The 18484-nt window shown below is 46.1% G+C and overlaps 1 protein-coding gene across 21 annotated transcripts in view; it reads right to left on the bottom strand.

The window, feature by feature from the left end:
• LOC143827135 (ankyrin repeat and fibronectin type-III domain-containing protein 1-like) overlaps positions 1–18484 on the bottom strand; it is a 258996-nt gene that overhangs the window by 165223 nt on the left and 75289 nt on the right. For all 21 annotated transcript variants that reach the window (XM_077316436.1, XM_077316429.1, XM_077316438.1 and 18 more), the window contains one exon: positions 17509–17738. In XM_077316436.1, coding sequence (XP_077172551.1) covers positions 17509–17738 — 230 coding nt within the window. The remainder of the gene's footprint in view (positions 1–17508; positions 17739–18484) is intronic.

The following is an 18484-nucleotide window of genomic DNA, read 5'->3' on the forward strand; positions in this document are numbered from 1 at the left end:
ACTTCTGTCATGACCATAACAAAGGACTTCCAGAGGCCAGGGAGCGTTCAGCTTTTGTTAAAGCGAGTGCCACTCAAACGCGACTAAACCTTACCTGCTTAAAAAGGTAGCCCCTTCCAGCCTTGTGCGGAATTCATACTTAACTCAGAAAGTGGGCTCCAGGTTAGCCACCTGAGGTACTCCCTCCCCTGTTTTTTCCTGGTCCAGAATGCGACTCTCAAAGACGCCTGACATAGTCCAGACCCAAACACCCGTCACTTTACGTGTCCAGAACACTGTGTGTATTCTGAAGCACTCCAGAGCAACAATTATGCTTAATCCAGCAGCCACTTAAGAGAAGTGGAATTTGCTTTAAAGTGTTCCGCCGAAGCCGTTCAGCACCGACGTATGGAAAGTCAAGCATCGCAGCCGGCTTTGCAAAGTGGAATTTAGGGAGGTGGTCCAAACGAAATCCTGCAGGTATTCTTCCCAATGCTGGCACCTAGCGCACGGCCCCAATTAAATACGTGTTAAGATGCAGAAGAATGATCAGAAGTGGTTAGCTGAACCTACTCACCCCCCTTCCCCAAAAACGGCAGCCACAGAGGTCGATTTTTCTACTACCGAAAGTCCTATGAAATTTCTAATCATGATTTCCTCGACTAGGTTTTATTTATTTACAAGATTTGTACCTCCACCCCTCTGCCCCTCCAATCTCAGAAGCTTAGGGGGTTAACTAATATCGGTCCCAAACCATATCGGGTTTTGAAATAGCACCTGGAAACAAACTGGGAGCCAATGTAGGTGGGCCAAGACATCCTATCAGCAGCATTCTGTGCCCACTGGGGTTCCTGAACACTTCTCAAGGGCTGCCCTGCTTATTTATTTATTAGATTTATATACCGCCCAGCCCTAAGCCTCAGGGCAGTTCACATGAAACGTAAACAAGAACAATACATCAAACTCAGTGATTGTAACGAATGAACGGCAACAAACTCTGTGATTGTAACGAACGAAAGGCAACAATTATAACAATAAACAGAGAAGATAACATTCTAACAGATCCAGGGTTGGCCAGTTCAGTGGTATGGGTTCAAGGGAGGGAGGTTCGGCGGCCCAGAAGATGCTGTTTAGTTCCAGTCGACGTCGACCAAATGCCTGGTGGAGGAGCTCCCTTCTGCGGGCCCTGCGGAACTGTTCTACATCTAACCTAGATGTAACCAGAGCCTGTTCCACAGCGGACAGATCTTTTCTGCCCAGGGAAAACCACAACTGGCTAGCCAGTCAAAGCTGATAATAGGCATTCCTTGCCACACCTGACACCGCTCTGGCAGCCAGCCTGGGTCCAGGAGCACCCCCAAGGCCACGGAGCTGTTCCTTAGAGAGGAGTGCAACCCCCATGCAGAGCAAAAACAAAGATCTAGTCAACTGACCGGTTAACTCCTGGTCAAATATCAATCCAGTATCCCATTAACATTACAAGACTGTAAGCCGCTTACACTAATCATTAACATGACGTATATGTTAAAAAAAAATACGTTAGTTAAGCGTTCGGCAACAATGATTAGAGCTATTAAAACAATAACGAATGCTCAAAGCTTAACAAAACCTGGTAAATTTATTTATTTATTTGTTTGTTTGTTTATTCATTCATTCATTCATTTATTTATTTGATTTCTATACTGCCCTTCCATATGGCTCAGGGCGGTTTACATATAACATCATAGGGGATACATGGAACGAGTCAACATACAACAGAGTCATATTTCCGACATATTTCTACAACATACTCTACTTAGGTAGAGAGAGTCTCAGTTGCTTGAGATAATGCTTGTGAGTTTTAAAACCAGAATTATTCTTACAGCTGGAATGTTTTTATATTTTATAATATTTTAGTTCTCAATGATTCTTTTGTTAATGTTTTTATGTATCTTGTAATTTGACTACTGGTCTAGTACCGTAATAATAAAGAGATTACCGGATATCTACAAGATATTCCTACGACATAGTCATATTTCCGACATATTCCATTCCTACATAGGCATATTTCCTACGTATATGAACAGTCCATTAAATGTCTTCTGGTTTTACCCAGGCGCATGAAGGCAAGGAGGGGACAGTTGACTAGGTTCACTTTGACAAGTGAAATGAAACAAGCAAAGTACATTTGTAAAGGCTACGTAGGAAGCAAGCCAACTCACCCTATGGAGATGCCTGCCGTTCAAGCGGAATGCCAGATAGGAGGGGCTGTGCTTTGCTACTAGATTCCCCCGCTGACCGCTGCAGGGTCAAGGTCAAGCAGCCCTTATTGCTGACAAATTGCACGATTATGGATTTTCAAAGTAAATCTGTCACCTACCCAGTGATCTTGGCTTCAGAAAACACGGCGGAATAGAGGGGGCTTAAACCGATCGGGTGGCTTGCCAGTATCTGACAAGTCAAGGAAAGCTTGTGGAGTGAGTTCCCGCCTTTGGCACAATTTAGACCATTGATTCCATTTCGGTCTGCACATAACCTTTCAATTCTAGCAGCAAGATGCCTTTTACACTGACCAGAACCCATTCATTACCATCAGTCAAGCTGGACTAGCAGATATTGTTGGCAGTATGCAATGTCTGGTGTACAAAGTTAACCAGGAAGAGGAAGACCCTGATGGGGTCAGCAAGAAGGCTGTTAGATAGACCGGAGAGTTCAGGACCTTTCTATCTTTTAAGTGTGCCTTTTGCTTGTCCCTAGATTGCTACTCCCAGGGCAATTCCCTCTTTCTTCCCAGAACTTCTCCCGACCACTCCTCTCTTGAGCGAGCTAGATGAAGGAGCTCTATCCTGGGCAATCGCAGATGCTAAATACTTAACAGCATAAGAACATTTCCAGATTACATACGTCCACCTATCCTATAGCTGCTGGGGGGAGTCCAGAGGGAACCCCAGTGGGCTGAAAATTATTGCACCCCATTTCTTTTTAAAAGATTCTTCATCAAGGCAAATGCTTGGGAGAACTTGACTGATGCGACCCCACAGTAAGCCAGTGGTGTGTGCGTTTCACACATCTGGGCCTTTAACCAATCGACTCCCAAATTAACGGTATTTATTTCCTTTTTGGAAAAATTGCCTCGGAGCCTCCCCAACTGGCCCGGGTAGGTTTTGAATCCGACACCAGCTCCCGAACTCTCCCCTCTCTGGTGTCAGGCCACATGCTAAGAATATCTCTGCTTAACGGAGGACGTATCATCTTCAGAGGAACACAGCCGGGATAACGAGTCTCTCGGCAGCCCAGGAGATGGAAGTCTGCAACCGGTGCCAAGGCTTCCTGCGACCCATCCAGGGGCGCTCTAATGCCCCTGAAGAATCAGCCCCACATAAGGATGCAAGATCAAAACACACTCCTTGTTCAGCGGAAAGTTCATCAGGTTTCCCCCTCTGTCATCCTGGGAGGGGATGTCTCCATATCTGATCTGCTCACGTTCCTCGCCCTGACAAGGAGAAGTGGTTCAAGGTTGATATAATCCATTCTATACTAGGGTACCTTAAGTAGTAAGAATGCTCATGATCCGCAGAGGCCTTGGGAAAAGAAAGGGGACAAGGGAGAAGAACTATGGAAGGAAGGAAGAAAAGTGAATGCCACTTCATGAGAGAGAGGCTTAAGGACACAATGTAAATTGCTCAGTATCTTTCAGAGTTAAGAAATTTCTCAACAGAAAACCCTCCATTAATCATGTCACAGACATTTCCAACCATCCCAACTTCTTATATTCAATTAACTCTGTAAGGATTTCACAACAACAGGTGAATGTACAACAGAACTTGGGTCTTAAACCAGAGAAAATTAGATTACTTCCCCTCCTAATGAAGCAGGCTGTGCCAATCAACTGAGTCAGGAAGAGAGCTCTCATGCCTCAGCCAATCAAGACTGAATCAGGAAGTGAGCTTACATGCCTCAGCCAATCAACATTGAGTCAGGAAGTAAGCTTACATGCCTCAGCCAATCAACACTGAGTCAGGAAGGGAGCTCTCATGCCTCAGCCAATCAAGACTGAGTCAGGAAGTGAGCTTACATGCCTCAGCCAATCAACATTGAGTCAGGAAGTAAGCTTACATGCCTCAGCCAATCAACACTGAGTCAGGAAGGGAGCTCTCATGCCTCAGCCAATCAACACTGAGACAGGAAGTGAGCTCTCATGCCTCAGCCAATCAACACTGAGTCAGGAAGTGAGCTTACATGCCTCAGCCAATCAACATTGAGTCAGGAAGTAAGCTTACATGCCTCAGCCAATCAACACTGAGTCAGGAAGTGAGCTCTCATGCCTCAGCCAATCAACACTGAGTCAGGAAGTGAGCTCTCATGCCTCAGCCAATCAACACTGAGTCAGGAAGTGAGCTCTCATGCCTCAGCCAATCAACACTGAGTCAGGAAGTGAGCTTACATGCCTCAGCCAATCAACATTGAGTCAGGAAGTGAGCTTACATGCCTCAGCCAATCAACACTGAGTCAGGAAGTGAGCTCTCATGCCTCAGCCAATCAACATTGAGTCAGGAAGTGAGCTCTCATGCCTCAGCCAATCAACACTGAGTCAGGAAGTGAGCTTACATGCCTCAGCCAATCAACATTGAGTCAGGAAGTGAGCTCTCATGCCTCAGCCAATCAACATTGAGTCAGGAAGTGAGCTCTCATGCCACAGCCAATCAACACTGAGTCAGGAAGTGAGCTCTCATGCCTCAGCCAATCAACACTGAGTCAGGAAGTGAGCTCTCATGCCTCAGCCAATCAACACTGAATCAGGAAGTGAGCTCTCATGCCTCAGCCAATCAACACTGAATCAGGAAGTGAGCTCTCATGCCACAGCCAATCAACATTGAGTCAGGAAGTGAGCTCTCATGCCATAGCCAATCAACACTGAGTCAGGAAGTGAGCTCTCATGCCTCAGCCAATCAACATTGAGTCAGGAAGTGAGCTCTCATGCCACAGCCAATCAACACTGAGTCAGGAAGTGAGCTCTCATGCCTCAGCCAATCAACATTGAGTCAGGAAGTGAGCTTACATGCCTCAGCCAATCAACACTGAGTCAGGAAGTGAGCTCTCATGCCTCAGCCAATCAACACTGAGTCAGGAAGTGAGCTCTCATGCCTCAGCCAATCAACACTGAGTCAGGAAGTGAGCTCTCATGCCTCAGCCAATCAACACTGAGTTAGGAAGTGAGCTTACATGCCTCAGCCAATCAACATTGAGTCAGGAAGTAAGCTTACATGCCTCAGCCAATCAACACTGAGTCAGGAAGTGAGCTCTCATGCCTCAGCCAATCAACATTGAGTCAGGATGTGAGCTCACATGCCTCAGCCAATCAAGACTGAGTCAGGAAGTGAGCTTACATGCCTCAGCCAATCAACATTGAGTCAGGAAGTGAGTTCTCATGCCTCAGCCAATCAACATTGAGTCAGGAAGTGAGCTTACATGCCTCAGCCAATCAACACTGAGTCAGGAAGTGAGCTTACATGCCTCAGCCAATCAACATTGAGTCAGGAAGTGAGCTTACATGCCTCAGCCAATCAACATTGAGTCAGGAAGTGAGCTCTCATGCCTCAGCCAATCAACATTGAGTCAGGAAGAGAGGTTTCATGCGTCAGCCAATCAACACTGAGTCAGGAACTGAGGTTTCATGCTTCAGCCAATCAACACTGAGTCAGGAACTGAGGCATGTGCCCCTCACTTCCTGACTCAGCGTTGATTGGCTAAGGCATGTGACCTCATTTCCTGACTCAGTGTTCATTGGCTGAAGCATGTGACCTCTCTTCCTCTCTCAGTGTTGATTGGCTGAGGCTTATCTACTTGGCAGATATTTTGAGTCTCTAGTGCTATATTTACAGATATGTAAATAGTTTTCCCATCTGGGGAGCACATCGGTCCTGTGCTTGAGATTTTCTGGAAATCTGTAAACCAGCAGGTTTTCCTCGAGATAACAATGTTAACAAGGCTGCAATCCACCTAGCGCAGGGTTTGCTTTGCTTGCAGAAAGTCCCAAGTTTAATCCCTGGCATCTCCAATTTTAAGGACCAGGTAACATGCAACGTGAAAAGCTGCAGCCTGAAATCCTGAAGAGTCACGGGTACTCTGAGCAGGCCCTCCTGACCTTGTTAGACCAAAAAGTCTGACACCCTACGTGTATTTGCTTCTCCTTAAACCAGCTTTGGCAACCATTAGCTGCCCCCATAAAACTCAGTCCTCCCCCCGCTCCGACCCTGTCACATAGCTCTAGCCCCAATTACAAGGTTACACAGAAATTACAGGGTTTGCCTTTTAAAAATGCTTTGAAATAAAATTGTAGCAAAGCCCAGAGGAAGCTACAATAGTGATATGAGTCCCTCATGGGTTTCGGAGAAGGGGAGAGGAGGAAACCCTTTCAATGGCTAAATAAATTCAGTTGGCTAATTAAGGGGGGGGTGGCAGAGCTGGAGGAAGATTATTCAGTTCCCTCCAATTAACATTTCACCAGCACAGCATCACTTTCTAGGGACAATAATCTCTTCCAAGGGGGTTTATACCCAGTGGTGTAGTATTAAGGGGTGAGATGAGCCATGAAAAAGACAAGTCCATGTAGCTCCAGAGGGAGAGATTATGCATTACATCAACGACTGGACAAAAACTAAGAAAGGGTTTGCAGACTGCATAACAAACACTGGCAAACATAAAAAGCCAGTCAATTTTCAACCACGTCTGACTCCGCAATCCGCCTAAATATTTTATAAACAAGACGTAGCAGGGGAAAAAGGAGGAAAAGGTGTCGTTCTTTCCTTCCACCTGGCAGGAAGTTACATTTTTCAAATAGACAAGATCCTTTGTTGAGGCACGGTTTAAGGCAGGGGTAGTCAAACTGCGGCCCTCCAGATGTCCATGGACTGCAATTCCCAGGATCCCCTGCCAGCATTTGCTGGCAGGGGCTCCTGGGAATGGCAGTCCATGGACATCTGGAGGGTCGCAGTTTGACTACCCATTTTAAGGTATTCGGGCTACGTCTGCCACTGACTTAAGGTAGCAACTCAACTGAATGAGCTCGACACAGCGGGTTTGGTGCACTTGTGCATGATTCCAGAAACAACAGGGGCTCAGACGCAATTCAGCAAGGTCGGGTGATGGACAGAAGGGTTAGAAGTTACTTGAAAGCTGCCACCTCTTGGCTAATTGCAATTTAGGAGGGGAAAGTCAATCTGCCATTCGTTAGGGGGAAAAAAGATGGTGGCCGCACATTTCGATTTTCTCATTCGGGATTTCGAGGAAAGCCCTGAGATGCCACTCAACAAGAGAAACTCATTAATTCCCTTTCCACGGTGAAATCCCTGTATTCCTGTCGTTCAAGTCCTGTTTCATGTGAACCACCGTGAGCCCTCGGGAAGGGTGGTATATAAATATAATAAATAATAATAATCAAATAATTTTTTAAAAATCTGATTAAATGTGTCGACCGCCACTCGTAGACCAGCTGGCTCACAGTGGCTCACATAAGTTAAAAACAGCCAACCGTCCTCCTAACCCTCATCCACCTACCCCTTCCCCCTCCCGAAAACGCCGTAGAGCAAGGTGTTCAGTGGTGTTCACGCTGTTTTCATTTCAGATTCTGCCAGGAACAAAATGAATCTTGCCGCACGTCACCACATAAAGCAGACACATGCTGACAATGCATAATGGACACTTTTAATTATCTCAAAAGTATGCATCTACCCAGAGGTTATATTTCTTCCAGCAAAAATGTAGCTAAACAGGTAAGACAGGTTGCCTAACTGAGCGAAATAAGGAGCTGTGTGCTATGAGATGAACTATAGACATTACAGAAAAATTACAGCAGCTTTGCTTCCCGATCCAATTCAAGGTGCTGGTTCTAACCTTTAAATGTCCTTTCCAATCTGGGCCCTGAACACTCGAAGGACTCTCTCTCTCTCTCCCCACACGTACTTAAGATCCTCAAAACGAAGTTGGCCATCTCGTTCCTTTTTAAAGGAGGCGAGATCTGGGACTACCCGGGCAAAAATGTTTTCCAGAACAGCCCCTATAGCTGAAGTCAGGGCTATCTCATCCAGTTCAAGTAACAGCATGGATGTTTCATGACTGGTCCTAAGGCATTTCATTTTGATAACGGTTTGCATGTGTCAAATGGATGGGCAACATTTTTTTTTTAACTTCCAATCCTGTAAACCAGGGGTAGTCAAACTGTGGTCCTCCAGATGTCCATGGACTACAATTCCCATGAGCCCCTGCCAGCAAACGCTGGCAGGGGCTCATGGGAATTGTAGTCCATGGACATCTGGAGGACCACAGGTTGACTACCCCTGCTGTAAACCACTTGGAGCTGCAAGGAAAAGTGGTATAAAGTACAGTAAACAAATGTATTTTTTTCTAACCTTCCTATGGGTTTCTGGGGGAAAGGGTAAGCAGCAGTGGAACACATACACACTCTCCCCACAACAGACACCCCATGAAGTAGGTGAGGCTGAGAGAGCCCCGATATCACAGCTCAGCCAGAACAGCACTATCAGGACTGTGACTAGCCCAGCCGTCTGCATGTGGAGGAGCAGGGAATCAAACCGAGCTCACCAGATTAAAAGCTGCCACTCTTTAACCACAATACCAAGCCCTTAAAAAAAATTCAGGGTGGATATAATGATCAAGCACCTGGACATCTTCTTGGCTTTACTTGTTTCTTCTCTGAAACCACAGAGAGAGAGAGTGAGAAATTATTTTTCAGTTTTGATTGTGACTGTGTGTGTTTCTCTAAAGTGAGCTTTTATCCAAAGTCCGCAGGTGGACACAAAATGCCTCGTAGGATGCGACCAATCTGCAAACAGTGCTGAGTCCGGGTACCACTTTAATTGCAAACACACGGAAGGAGGGAAAGTAGAGTCACAGAATAGAATGCCGCCTTTTTATTGTAATAATGGGGTATTGATGGGGTTTTATGTGATTCTACTGTGATTGTATATTTTACTGTGAACCGCCGTGAGACCTTTTGGCGAACGGCGGTATATAAATCCAACTATAAATAAATAAATAACCCCCCCCCAAAAAAAAAGTCCCTTTCATTAGAGCCTGTGTACAAACACCAAACCTCACTTCCAGGAGTGAGCCGAACACTGCAAGGGAGACGTAGGCGCGGGCCGAGTGTCAAAAGGAGGCCAAAGTTCTGCTTGTTCCTTCTCCTCTCCTCTGCATCAAGCATGGTGCTAGAGAGACCTCTTGCAGCGCTTTGCCGACACTACAACCCTGGAGAGTCAGGATGGAAACCAAGAGCGCTTCCGAAAACAGCCAAAGCACCACTTCAATAAGCCAGGTTCGCTACGACACGCCGACTCAAAACACGTCCACCCTTGCAACGAACATTCAAAAGAGAGCTATGCCCGACAGGTTTTTGAGGCAAGAGGCTGTCGGAGGTGGTTTGCCGTTACCTCTGCACTACGACCCCCCGTATGCCTTGGAGGTCTCCCTTAGCTTCGGGGGTTGGACAAGATCAGGCCACCCTGGGCTTTCCAGGTCAGAGCTGCAGGCAATTAAAGATGCCTCAATCAAAGCAATTCCCCCTGGGTTGTTTGGAAGCCTAGAGCCAGGTGAAGGCAACCAAGAGCACGCGTCCTTTATCCCTGGTCACCACCAAGTTAGAGAGGAGGGCATTGGCCAAAGGGGGTAAAGGCTTCTGTGATGGGCCCCCGTCCACGTGATTCGGGACTTCCAATTATTACCAGGATGCTAAAGAAGACGGCATCAAGGGAGCCACGGGGAGAGCACACAAAGGGGGTCTAGGACAAGACAATGCATACTCTCTGAACTTTCAAAAAGTCTCCTAAATATTACTATGGAAGACTGGGAACGTAGATGGGGAATAACAAGATGAGAGAATTAGAATGCTAAATTATCAGATGGTGGAGAGAGACCTAAAAAAAGGTGGAGAGCGCGTTTTTCTAGCAGCCTCATTCAGCGTTTTGAAATTCAACCTCTAATATTCTGCGTTTTATAATATAGTTTTATATATCGATGTTGCAGGTGCTCAGGCCGGGGAATCCAAAGAGAGGCCAAGCATTTGGGTTTTTCGCTCAGTATAATTAAACCAGTTGGAAGTCTGTAGTTCTGGGAGCATGAGAGAAGTAAAACTGGCAGATTCAGGCATTATCATCCCTTAAGGTCCCACACCAAAAACAACAAAACAACAACAACAACACAAAACTGCTCTGTAGTTAAAAAACAAAACAGGGGTGGGCACACAGCTCTTTTCCTTCACCCAGTTCACATAAAACTCTCTAGCGGAAGGAAAATAGATGGGCAAGGCGCCTTTCCCCACCCCACACTCCCCCAAAAAAGGAAAATAAATTCTTCCACCGGGCTGCTCTCAGTTTGCTGTGAAATATCGCAGTGATTCAAAGGATCGCTGGGGCTTGTGTGCCCTCTTGCTCCCCTAGGGCGTTATAAATTGGCCCACCGTTCCTGATATTTATCTTTGTCATTCACACCAGCAGACATGACGGGGACAGCCGTCCCCCACTTTGAACTGGAGATAGACGGGCGTTTCTAAGGCCGCTACAACCACCCCCCCACCACTTGGTCATTCTCCCTCATCTGCCTTCTCAGCCAGACGGTCTCCTCTCTTCTTATCTCCCTATCCTTGTCATATGGCCTCCCTGACAACTGAACACTCTTGCTTGCTTTCTGCTGTCACGGAATGGACCACCTTCCCCACCCCTGTCCAACTCTTCCTCCAATTCCTGGCTGTCACTCTCCTCGCATCTCTGTCTCGAGAAAAGCAGAGAATGGATTGCAGAGTATTCCTACCTTTCTCCCCACAGTTTAACCCTATTATTGCGAGTCCTACTCCCTGTTGCCAACAGGAACAGCTCCCGGCTGTTCTCCAAGTGAGAGCCTTTCAAATAAAATGTGAGTCCGATGACACCTTTAAGACCAACAAAGCTTTATTCAAGGCGAGAGCTTCTGTGTGCAGGTGCCCTTCCTCAGACAACGGAACAGGGGCCTATTCTGCACACAATAGATAATGCAGTTTAGAAGTAGATTTTCCTGTTCTGCACAGAAAAATCCAGCTGCCAAAGCTCATTGAAAGGGCATTATCCTATGTGTGCGAAATGAGCCCAGGGAGCCTCAGAGTACAGATGTAAGGAGGAAGTAAATGAGTAGCAAATTAGTCAGCAGCCGTTCAATTACTCCAAGAGAGCAATCATGTCCCCCTCTCAGTCCTCTTTCCTCCGGACTGAACATCTCCAAATCCCTCCGCCTTTCCTAACAAGGTTTGGTCCCATCGCTCTCTTCTGTATTCATCCTGCTGCTCCCTCCTTTCACTTCTGCCTTCCGACGTGGAAGGGAACCCCACCAGAGCATTCTACCTGCCCTTGGGAGGCAAAATCAGAAGCCGCTGCAAATAGCCATGCTCAGTATGGTCGCTGGTCTCAGGCGGTTTCCGTTTATCTCATGAGCCAGTTAAACCTGACTATATTTTGAAGGCGCGGAAGCTCCATTACCCAAAAGGGCCAAGACGTCTGTATCACAAAAGCAACCATGCTGAGAGAGAACCTTCGCCCCAAGCCCAGAGGTCTGCTGGAAGCTTATGAAGAGAACACAGGATAATCCGCCAGGGCAAAACACACAATTGCCACAAACCGTTGTGTGCTTGGCACATGGCGAGAGCCAGGCAGCTGGGTGTCTTTCGTGCTTTCTCTCCCTGCCGTTCTCAACAAATACCACGCGGGAGAGTGAAAACTACTGATCTTTATTTCTGTATTTCCTAGCGGAAAACGAGGGAATTCTTTTGTTTCACCTTGAACGCCCCCTGCCACAGAACTGGGCAAAGCTGAGAGCAAAACGAGGCACGATGGCATCCCCCAAATACACCTTTGGGATGCCGCTGCCGTTTTAGGGGTGGAAACCCTTCTGGGGACAGAAGACACATCAGGACTGCATCATGGGGAAGGATAAGTTCCTCTCACCCCACATTGCCGGACGTTTGAGTTCTTGATACTGGCATCAGAATCAGGCCCACGTGGCTTCCATGAACAGAAGGAATATCATCCCCCAAAATGCTTAGGGCTTCAAATTTCTTCAGCTTCAAGAATTTGGGAATAACAGCCACCATCTACGGAGGTGAACTGTTTGGGGTCTTGGCCAACCAGGACAGTCCCGACTCTCAGTTGACAAAGGAAGCATGTCTATGACAAGTTCAGATATTTAACGTTCTAGAAAAAGATCTCACAGATAAGGGAGAGTCTATTTGTAATAGAATTTTTCACATACACGGATCAGCTGGGAGAAGATGCGACAACTAGCGGATTCGGTACCCGAGACATTTCAAACAACGAGGAAAGTGTCCGGCATCCTTAACAAACCTGATACCTCTAAAATTAAAACACCTTCTGATTAGCAGAACTAACCAGGAGTTCAGCTTCGTTTCCTAAATCCAAATTCAAAATCAACGCCCCCTTGCAAGGGTGAGCAGCAGCAATTTCAAGCTCAGAGGCATGGGAAGACCCAAAAAGGGGTCTTTTTAAGTCAACAGCTTTCAGAGAAATCATTTCCATTCCGTCTAATTGACAGGCACCGCTGAGAAAAAAACGATATTTTAAAATGCTCGTGCACATGAACTAACGCTTCTAGCGGAGCCAGAGTATAAACTGTCCTTCCTCTCAAATATTTATATCCTATCTCGTTTCCTTTGACCCAAGACGGCCAAATCTGTCACCGTAAGTTGTAGGTTCCATCCTTCAGGCTTGAGGTCAGCAAACAAGTTCTGTCCTGGGAAACCACAAATTATATCCTGATGTGAAATGACAAACTCGGTTTCCACAAAGACAGCCGCAAAAGCCACTTTCTCCTCCTCTCCCCCTTGCCCGGCCCTTCCACATAAAGCAGACTGACAGGTGACCCCATGACCCCGCTCCTGCACCCCCTCCAACGCCGATCTAATTCTCGTGGGTCAGGTGGGCAATAAAATTAACTTCCTTAGGAGCTAAAAAGCAATTAATATGTTAATGAGAGGAAAACAAGGTCCACCAGCTACGTTTCCTGCACACAAGATTAGTCGTCTCAAGAAGACTCGGTTAACGCTTGAAAAGCCGGCCTTGCACCCCGAGGACGGTTAATTAAGTCACCGAGACCGACATGCAGCAATCCGAAGAAAACTACCCAGTCGATCTTTGAAGCATCATCAAGGTAAGTATTTGGGTTGCCCAAGACAAACAACGAGTTAGCACTTTAACTAGGACACCTCTACAAGAAGGAAGGACCCAGACATGTGTTCTCCATGAGTACCCAAGCAGATGCGTCCAAATTTCTACTGTTATTATTAGGAATTCCTGCATATACAAATTTGCTCTTAGGGACCAGAATGGCACATTCTAGTTCTGATTCATTTTCCCAGCCTCTTTGGTTTTTTAAGAGGTTACAGCCACAAGTTCCTGATGGTTAGAGTGGTTTCCTCACTTCCTCGGGAGGTGGTGGGCTCTCCCTTCTTTGGAAGTTTTTAAGAAGAGGCTAGAAAGTCATCTGACAGAAATGCTGAATCCGTGAACTTAGCCAGATGGTGAGTGGGTGGGCAGAAGGGATTGTGTCTGAGCTTGGCTCTTGGGACCCTTTCTTGCCGGCCCAGAGAAATGCCGATCGCCACTTTGGGGTCGGGAGATGAATTTCCTCCAGACCAGACTGGTCAGGGATTCTGAGACGGAAGGAAGAGTGACTTAATTCTTTCCCCTTGAACCATTTCCTGGCTAAAACTCTATGGGAGGAAAAAAAACTGAACAAAGTCCGAGTCCAGTAGCATCTTTAAAACCAACAAAATTTTATTCTGGGTATAAGCTTTCGTGTGCATATACCCAGTGGGGAAAAACTGGGTCCCTGCAAAAGCTTATGCCCAGTGGGGGGGAAAAACCTGAGTTCCCATAAAATTTCCCCTCCTCTCCTCTCCCTGCAGAAATAAAAGGAGCTTGAAGGGTGGCAGTGGAACATCTCCAGGGAAAAGACTCATGAGGTCTCCCTCTGACCCCAGCCCCATGGCCGCGATCTATATAAAACTCTGAAAATAACCATAAAACTATATATGGACCCCCGTTAACGGAGGGTCCCATGTTAATGTGAAGCTTAGTCTCAACAGCTGAGAATGTATTTTTAAAATACATACAATGCATCCAATGGATTCCCCTTTTAAGCCCTCAGCATAGCTACTCATTTGCAGGATCTCCCCTCACCACATGCTTTTATATACCTCTGTCGTTTTCTCTCAATACCTTTATTTCTCTTAATACCTTCAGGAGCCTCACAAGGCGGCGAGGAAAGAGAAGCAAGGTCAACTTAGCCAGCGGGAAATCGCTGTAGTGCTGAATGTAAGGGTGAAGAAGAACAGAGAGGAGCAAGAGTATTCCTTACCCCTAAGCAAAACTGCTTCACTGTAAACATTGGAGATCTTTCGGGGGTGCTTCCTGCTTCCCGACGCAGACTCTGGCTCAAAAGACGGTGGTTTTAACTCCCACTGCCTCTTCCTTTCCTCAGTTTTGTTTCAGTGGCTTGCCCTCGTAAGGTCGGGGTTGGCTGCCATCCACAGAAACGTCACGCCAGGCTTCCACGCTTTGTCTCCCGACGTTCCACTGAGAATCTCATCCCAGTAGATGAGAGCAAAGCTGCACTTTCCTGGCCTCCTCCTGACTTCAAGATCATTTGTGGGATTTTAAGAGATTTTAAAAAAACGAAACAGAAGCCAGAGCTCAAGAAGAAATATTCCTCGTTCCGGATTCTCACAAGCACCCCCAAAAGACAGCGAGGCAGCTGCAGAGCCAGGGAAAGAATGAAAACGTCATTGAGCTCCAGATGAGGTGCCCGGCAGCACAGGGGAGGTGAAAAGACTTTCACCTTCGAAAAGGAAAAAGTAGAATAGCAGAGGTTTTATTACAGGACGTTCTCCCTTAACTCCAGGCGTACAAGGTTTGCCGCAAGCCCTCCTCCTCCCCCCACCCCATTCCTCATGGTGTTCATGCACAGGTACACCCCAAAATGGCACCTGTACTTAAGGCAGGAGCATAGCCTCGCAGGAAAGGGACACCTGATCTCCTCATTACAATCCCGAGGCTGGTAATGAGGTCCAGAGACAAATGTACCCTCCTTCAAAGCTGGTATTCTTTTCAAGTGGAAAAGAAAGGCATTAAACTTTAAAGCAAAAAGGGCGCTCTCGGCTTTCCAGGTTTCCCATCTGTCATTATCGCTCCCGTGCTCCTCCCCCCCCCCCCTTCACCACAGACGGATAATAAATTATTCTGCTCTTCTTCCGCAACATGCCGAGGTGCTGTATCTGATTCGGGAGTTCAGTTGCTACAAGTAAGTCCCTTTTGGCCTGCAAAAAGTCCATGTTCTGAACCTGCTCTGGCCTTGATGCTCTGGTCTGCTTGTTCTAGAACAGGGGTGGTCAAACTGCGGCCCTCCAGATGTCCACGGACTACAGAGGTGATCAAGACTTTATTTGTTCTTTCTACATGAGCCTTTTTCAAGCATGAGGAAGTTAAGGGGGAGGGAGAGGGACTGCAGCATCGTGCATTTGGTGGCCAAAATACCAGTTTCTGTTCCCAGCAAACTATCTTCATTCACAGGAACAGCATTTCATTTTAATGTATGTGCACTTGCTCCCACAAGGAGACTGTTTGGGTGTTCTGTGATCTCTTTTGAAAAGTTCAGTTGTAACATGACGAAGTAGCTTTGCTTGTTCTAGAACAGGGATAGTCAAACTGCGGCCCTCCAGATGTCCATGGACTACAATTCCCAGGAGCCCCTGCCAGCGTTTGCTGGAGGACCACAGGTTGACTACCACTGATCTATATTACATAACGTTAAAACTCAGGAGGTTGGCTTCTAAATTCAATGCACAATAAAAATAAATCATTCAAAATGAGAGAATTGGGGGGAGACTCATTGCCTTATGAGCACACTCACTCATTGGCCTCAGCAAAGACACAGTCCCACCACCAAATGTACACTCTGGTTCTGCCATGGGATTTAAAGTTAATCCGATATGCTGCTTGGGAGCCTTACCTTAAGGAGACCTGAGCATTTGCTTCCACGCTCTCTGTAAAAATGCAAGCGTGCATTTTCCTCACACATTCAGGCTTTTGGAGAGACAAGCTATAAGCCGGCATGAATCAAATTTGCTGCCCGCTGTCAGAAATTACTGAGCTCGATGTTACGCTGAGGTATGAACAAATTTACTCAATGCCCAGGGGGGGAAAAAACTCCGCCGGAAGGACGGAACTGGGTTTGCTACATCATTGTATGAAAGAGGGGTATCACCTCATACCTTAAGAAGTTACTTATAAGAAGATTTAATAAAGTAATGTGTTGGCCCGTGTAATTATGGCTACTCGGGGCTAGACACTCCCTAAAATACCAGCATCTTTCCAATTTGAAAATCAGTGTCATATACTTTCATATAATTTCTGATAGATTCCGGTGGGTAGCCATGTTGGTCTACAAAGACTATCGTCAGAATCTTAGATATTCAATTTATTTCGAATTTACACTTGGTAGAATACGAAACGACATATAATCTCTTTGACATATACCAGACATATCTATGCATTTGTGTAATGTGTTTATTGTTTCAAGAATAAGACTCTTTTTAAACAAAAGCTTTAAACTCAACACTGAGTACTTGTTGGCTTGTGCAGGTTTTCAGTCAATGCCTGGAATAAATGAACTTCTGATTTTCCGAGTCAGGAGACGGGGACCTGTTCAGACGTGATCACCGGGAGGAAAAAGGGTCACTTACCTGTAACCGTTGTACCAGCATCTTCTGTGCAGGGATACACGAGGTCTCTTCCAAAGAGGTTTTGTAGCTAAAATGTCTCTAGGGGGCCCTGCTTAGCCAGAGTTTTGATTCCGCTCGAGGCTCATGTGCTGCTGGGCAGCAGCACCCTCGACACACTATAGGCATGAAAGCCTTGAGATTGCAAAAGAAAGATAACTAGGCTTCCTGAGAGTTAAGCAACCCCTTTGGGTGCTTTTTTAAAAAATTTAACGGCATATAAAAACATCATCAAAATAGGGGTGATTCTTAATTGATAATAATTACATAGTCTAAATGAAACAAATAAGTGAAATAAAATAAGCAGCAACCAACAATAGATTCCTCCAGAATGACCAGCAATCAGCAATTTCCACCCACTGTAGAGTATCCCTGTTTTAGAACAGTTTCTTGACTGTCTCTTTGTATCACTGTAGCCAAGAATTTGGCCACCGGTTCCGCTGTTTCTGGGGACCTCTCAGCTAGCAAATGTCTAATGATCCTGTCCATAGGGCCAGAAAGGTGATAGCAACAATAAGTTGTTATCTAAGCACAAAATGCGATGGGCAGTAAAGTAAAATATGTGGCACTGAGCCAGGCTCTAATTCAGGGGTAGTCAACCTGGGAATTGTAGTCCATGGACATCTGGAGGACCACAGGTTGACTACCCCTGCTCTGATTGACAAAATTTACATAATCTGTTCCCAATCGGTACAAAGACTCCCTTTGGTACTTACAAACTGCCTCCGTAATTTCGTCTTGACACGCTCCGTCTTGGTTTCCGCAGGGTGGATGGAGTAGTTGAGGGAGCTGAGGTGGTTGTCCACAGAAAGACTTTTCCGCATGTAGAAGGACCGCGTTCTGAAGGATCTAAACGGCGCCTCGTCCATCGCGGTGCAGAGCCTGGCCTGGAGGGCCGGATCTCCAACAGGATCGTTGCAGTCGTCTTCCAGCTGCCACGCCTCCCCTGAAAGGTCGAGGGAAACACAGCGATCAAAAACGCAGTCAGGAAACCAGAAACCAACCATGAGATGCTGGTGTCCATGTATTCCCAAACAAATAAAACAAACAAACAAAAAAGCCTCTCACTTTCAGCCACTGTCTTCACTTGTAATTCTAAGATATTATTTCCTTGTTTTGTTTTCTCTGTTCCTTATGGTCCAGCTTAAACCTACCTTGGGACAGCCCTTCCCAACTCAAGGGAGACCAAGTAGATGACAGGGATCATACTAAGCAATTTCTGATGCATGGATTACTGCCTCTAGCTGCCTATCACCGTGCCTGACACTTAGTGGTCCTTCACTATATCCTTACAGAAGGACTAAGCGAAACAAGACAAGGAAGGCCTGCATATATTGTGACCTTTCATGACTCAAACTAGTTTACAGCATACTCTGAAGATGCTACCAGCATTTTTAAAAGCCTATGATTTTTCAGGACATAGATCTATGACAAGAGGAGGTTATAACAGAATCAATTTATGTTAACCCCCTGGGTTTTGGCGAGAAGAGCAATAAAATAAATTAAACAGTGCAGCTTCCATGTTCTTTTGGGACGAACTTTCTGGCTGGAGTTTGAGGTATTTATAGTAAGAAAGCTTTCTACAGATGACCAACACAACGCAGGAAATTTTTCTAATGAATAAGGAGCTGATTATAATTGTTGGTAAGAGAACAAACCATCAGGTAGCAAAGTCTGCAATTATCCAGAATT

Source organism: Paroedura picta, chromosome 17, assembly GCF_049243985.1.
Source record: "Paroedura picta isolate Pp20150507F chromosome 17, Ppicta_v3.0, whole genome shotgun sequence".
Taxonomy (NCBI): Eukaryota; Metazoa; Chordata; class Lepidosauria; order Squamata; family Gekkonidae; genus Paroedura; species Paroedura picta.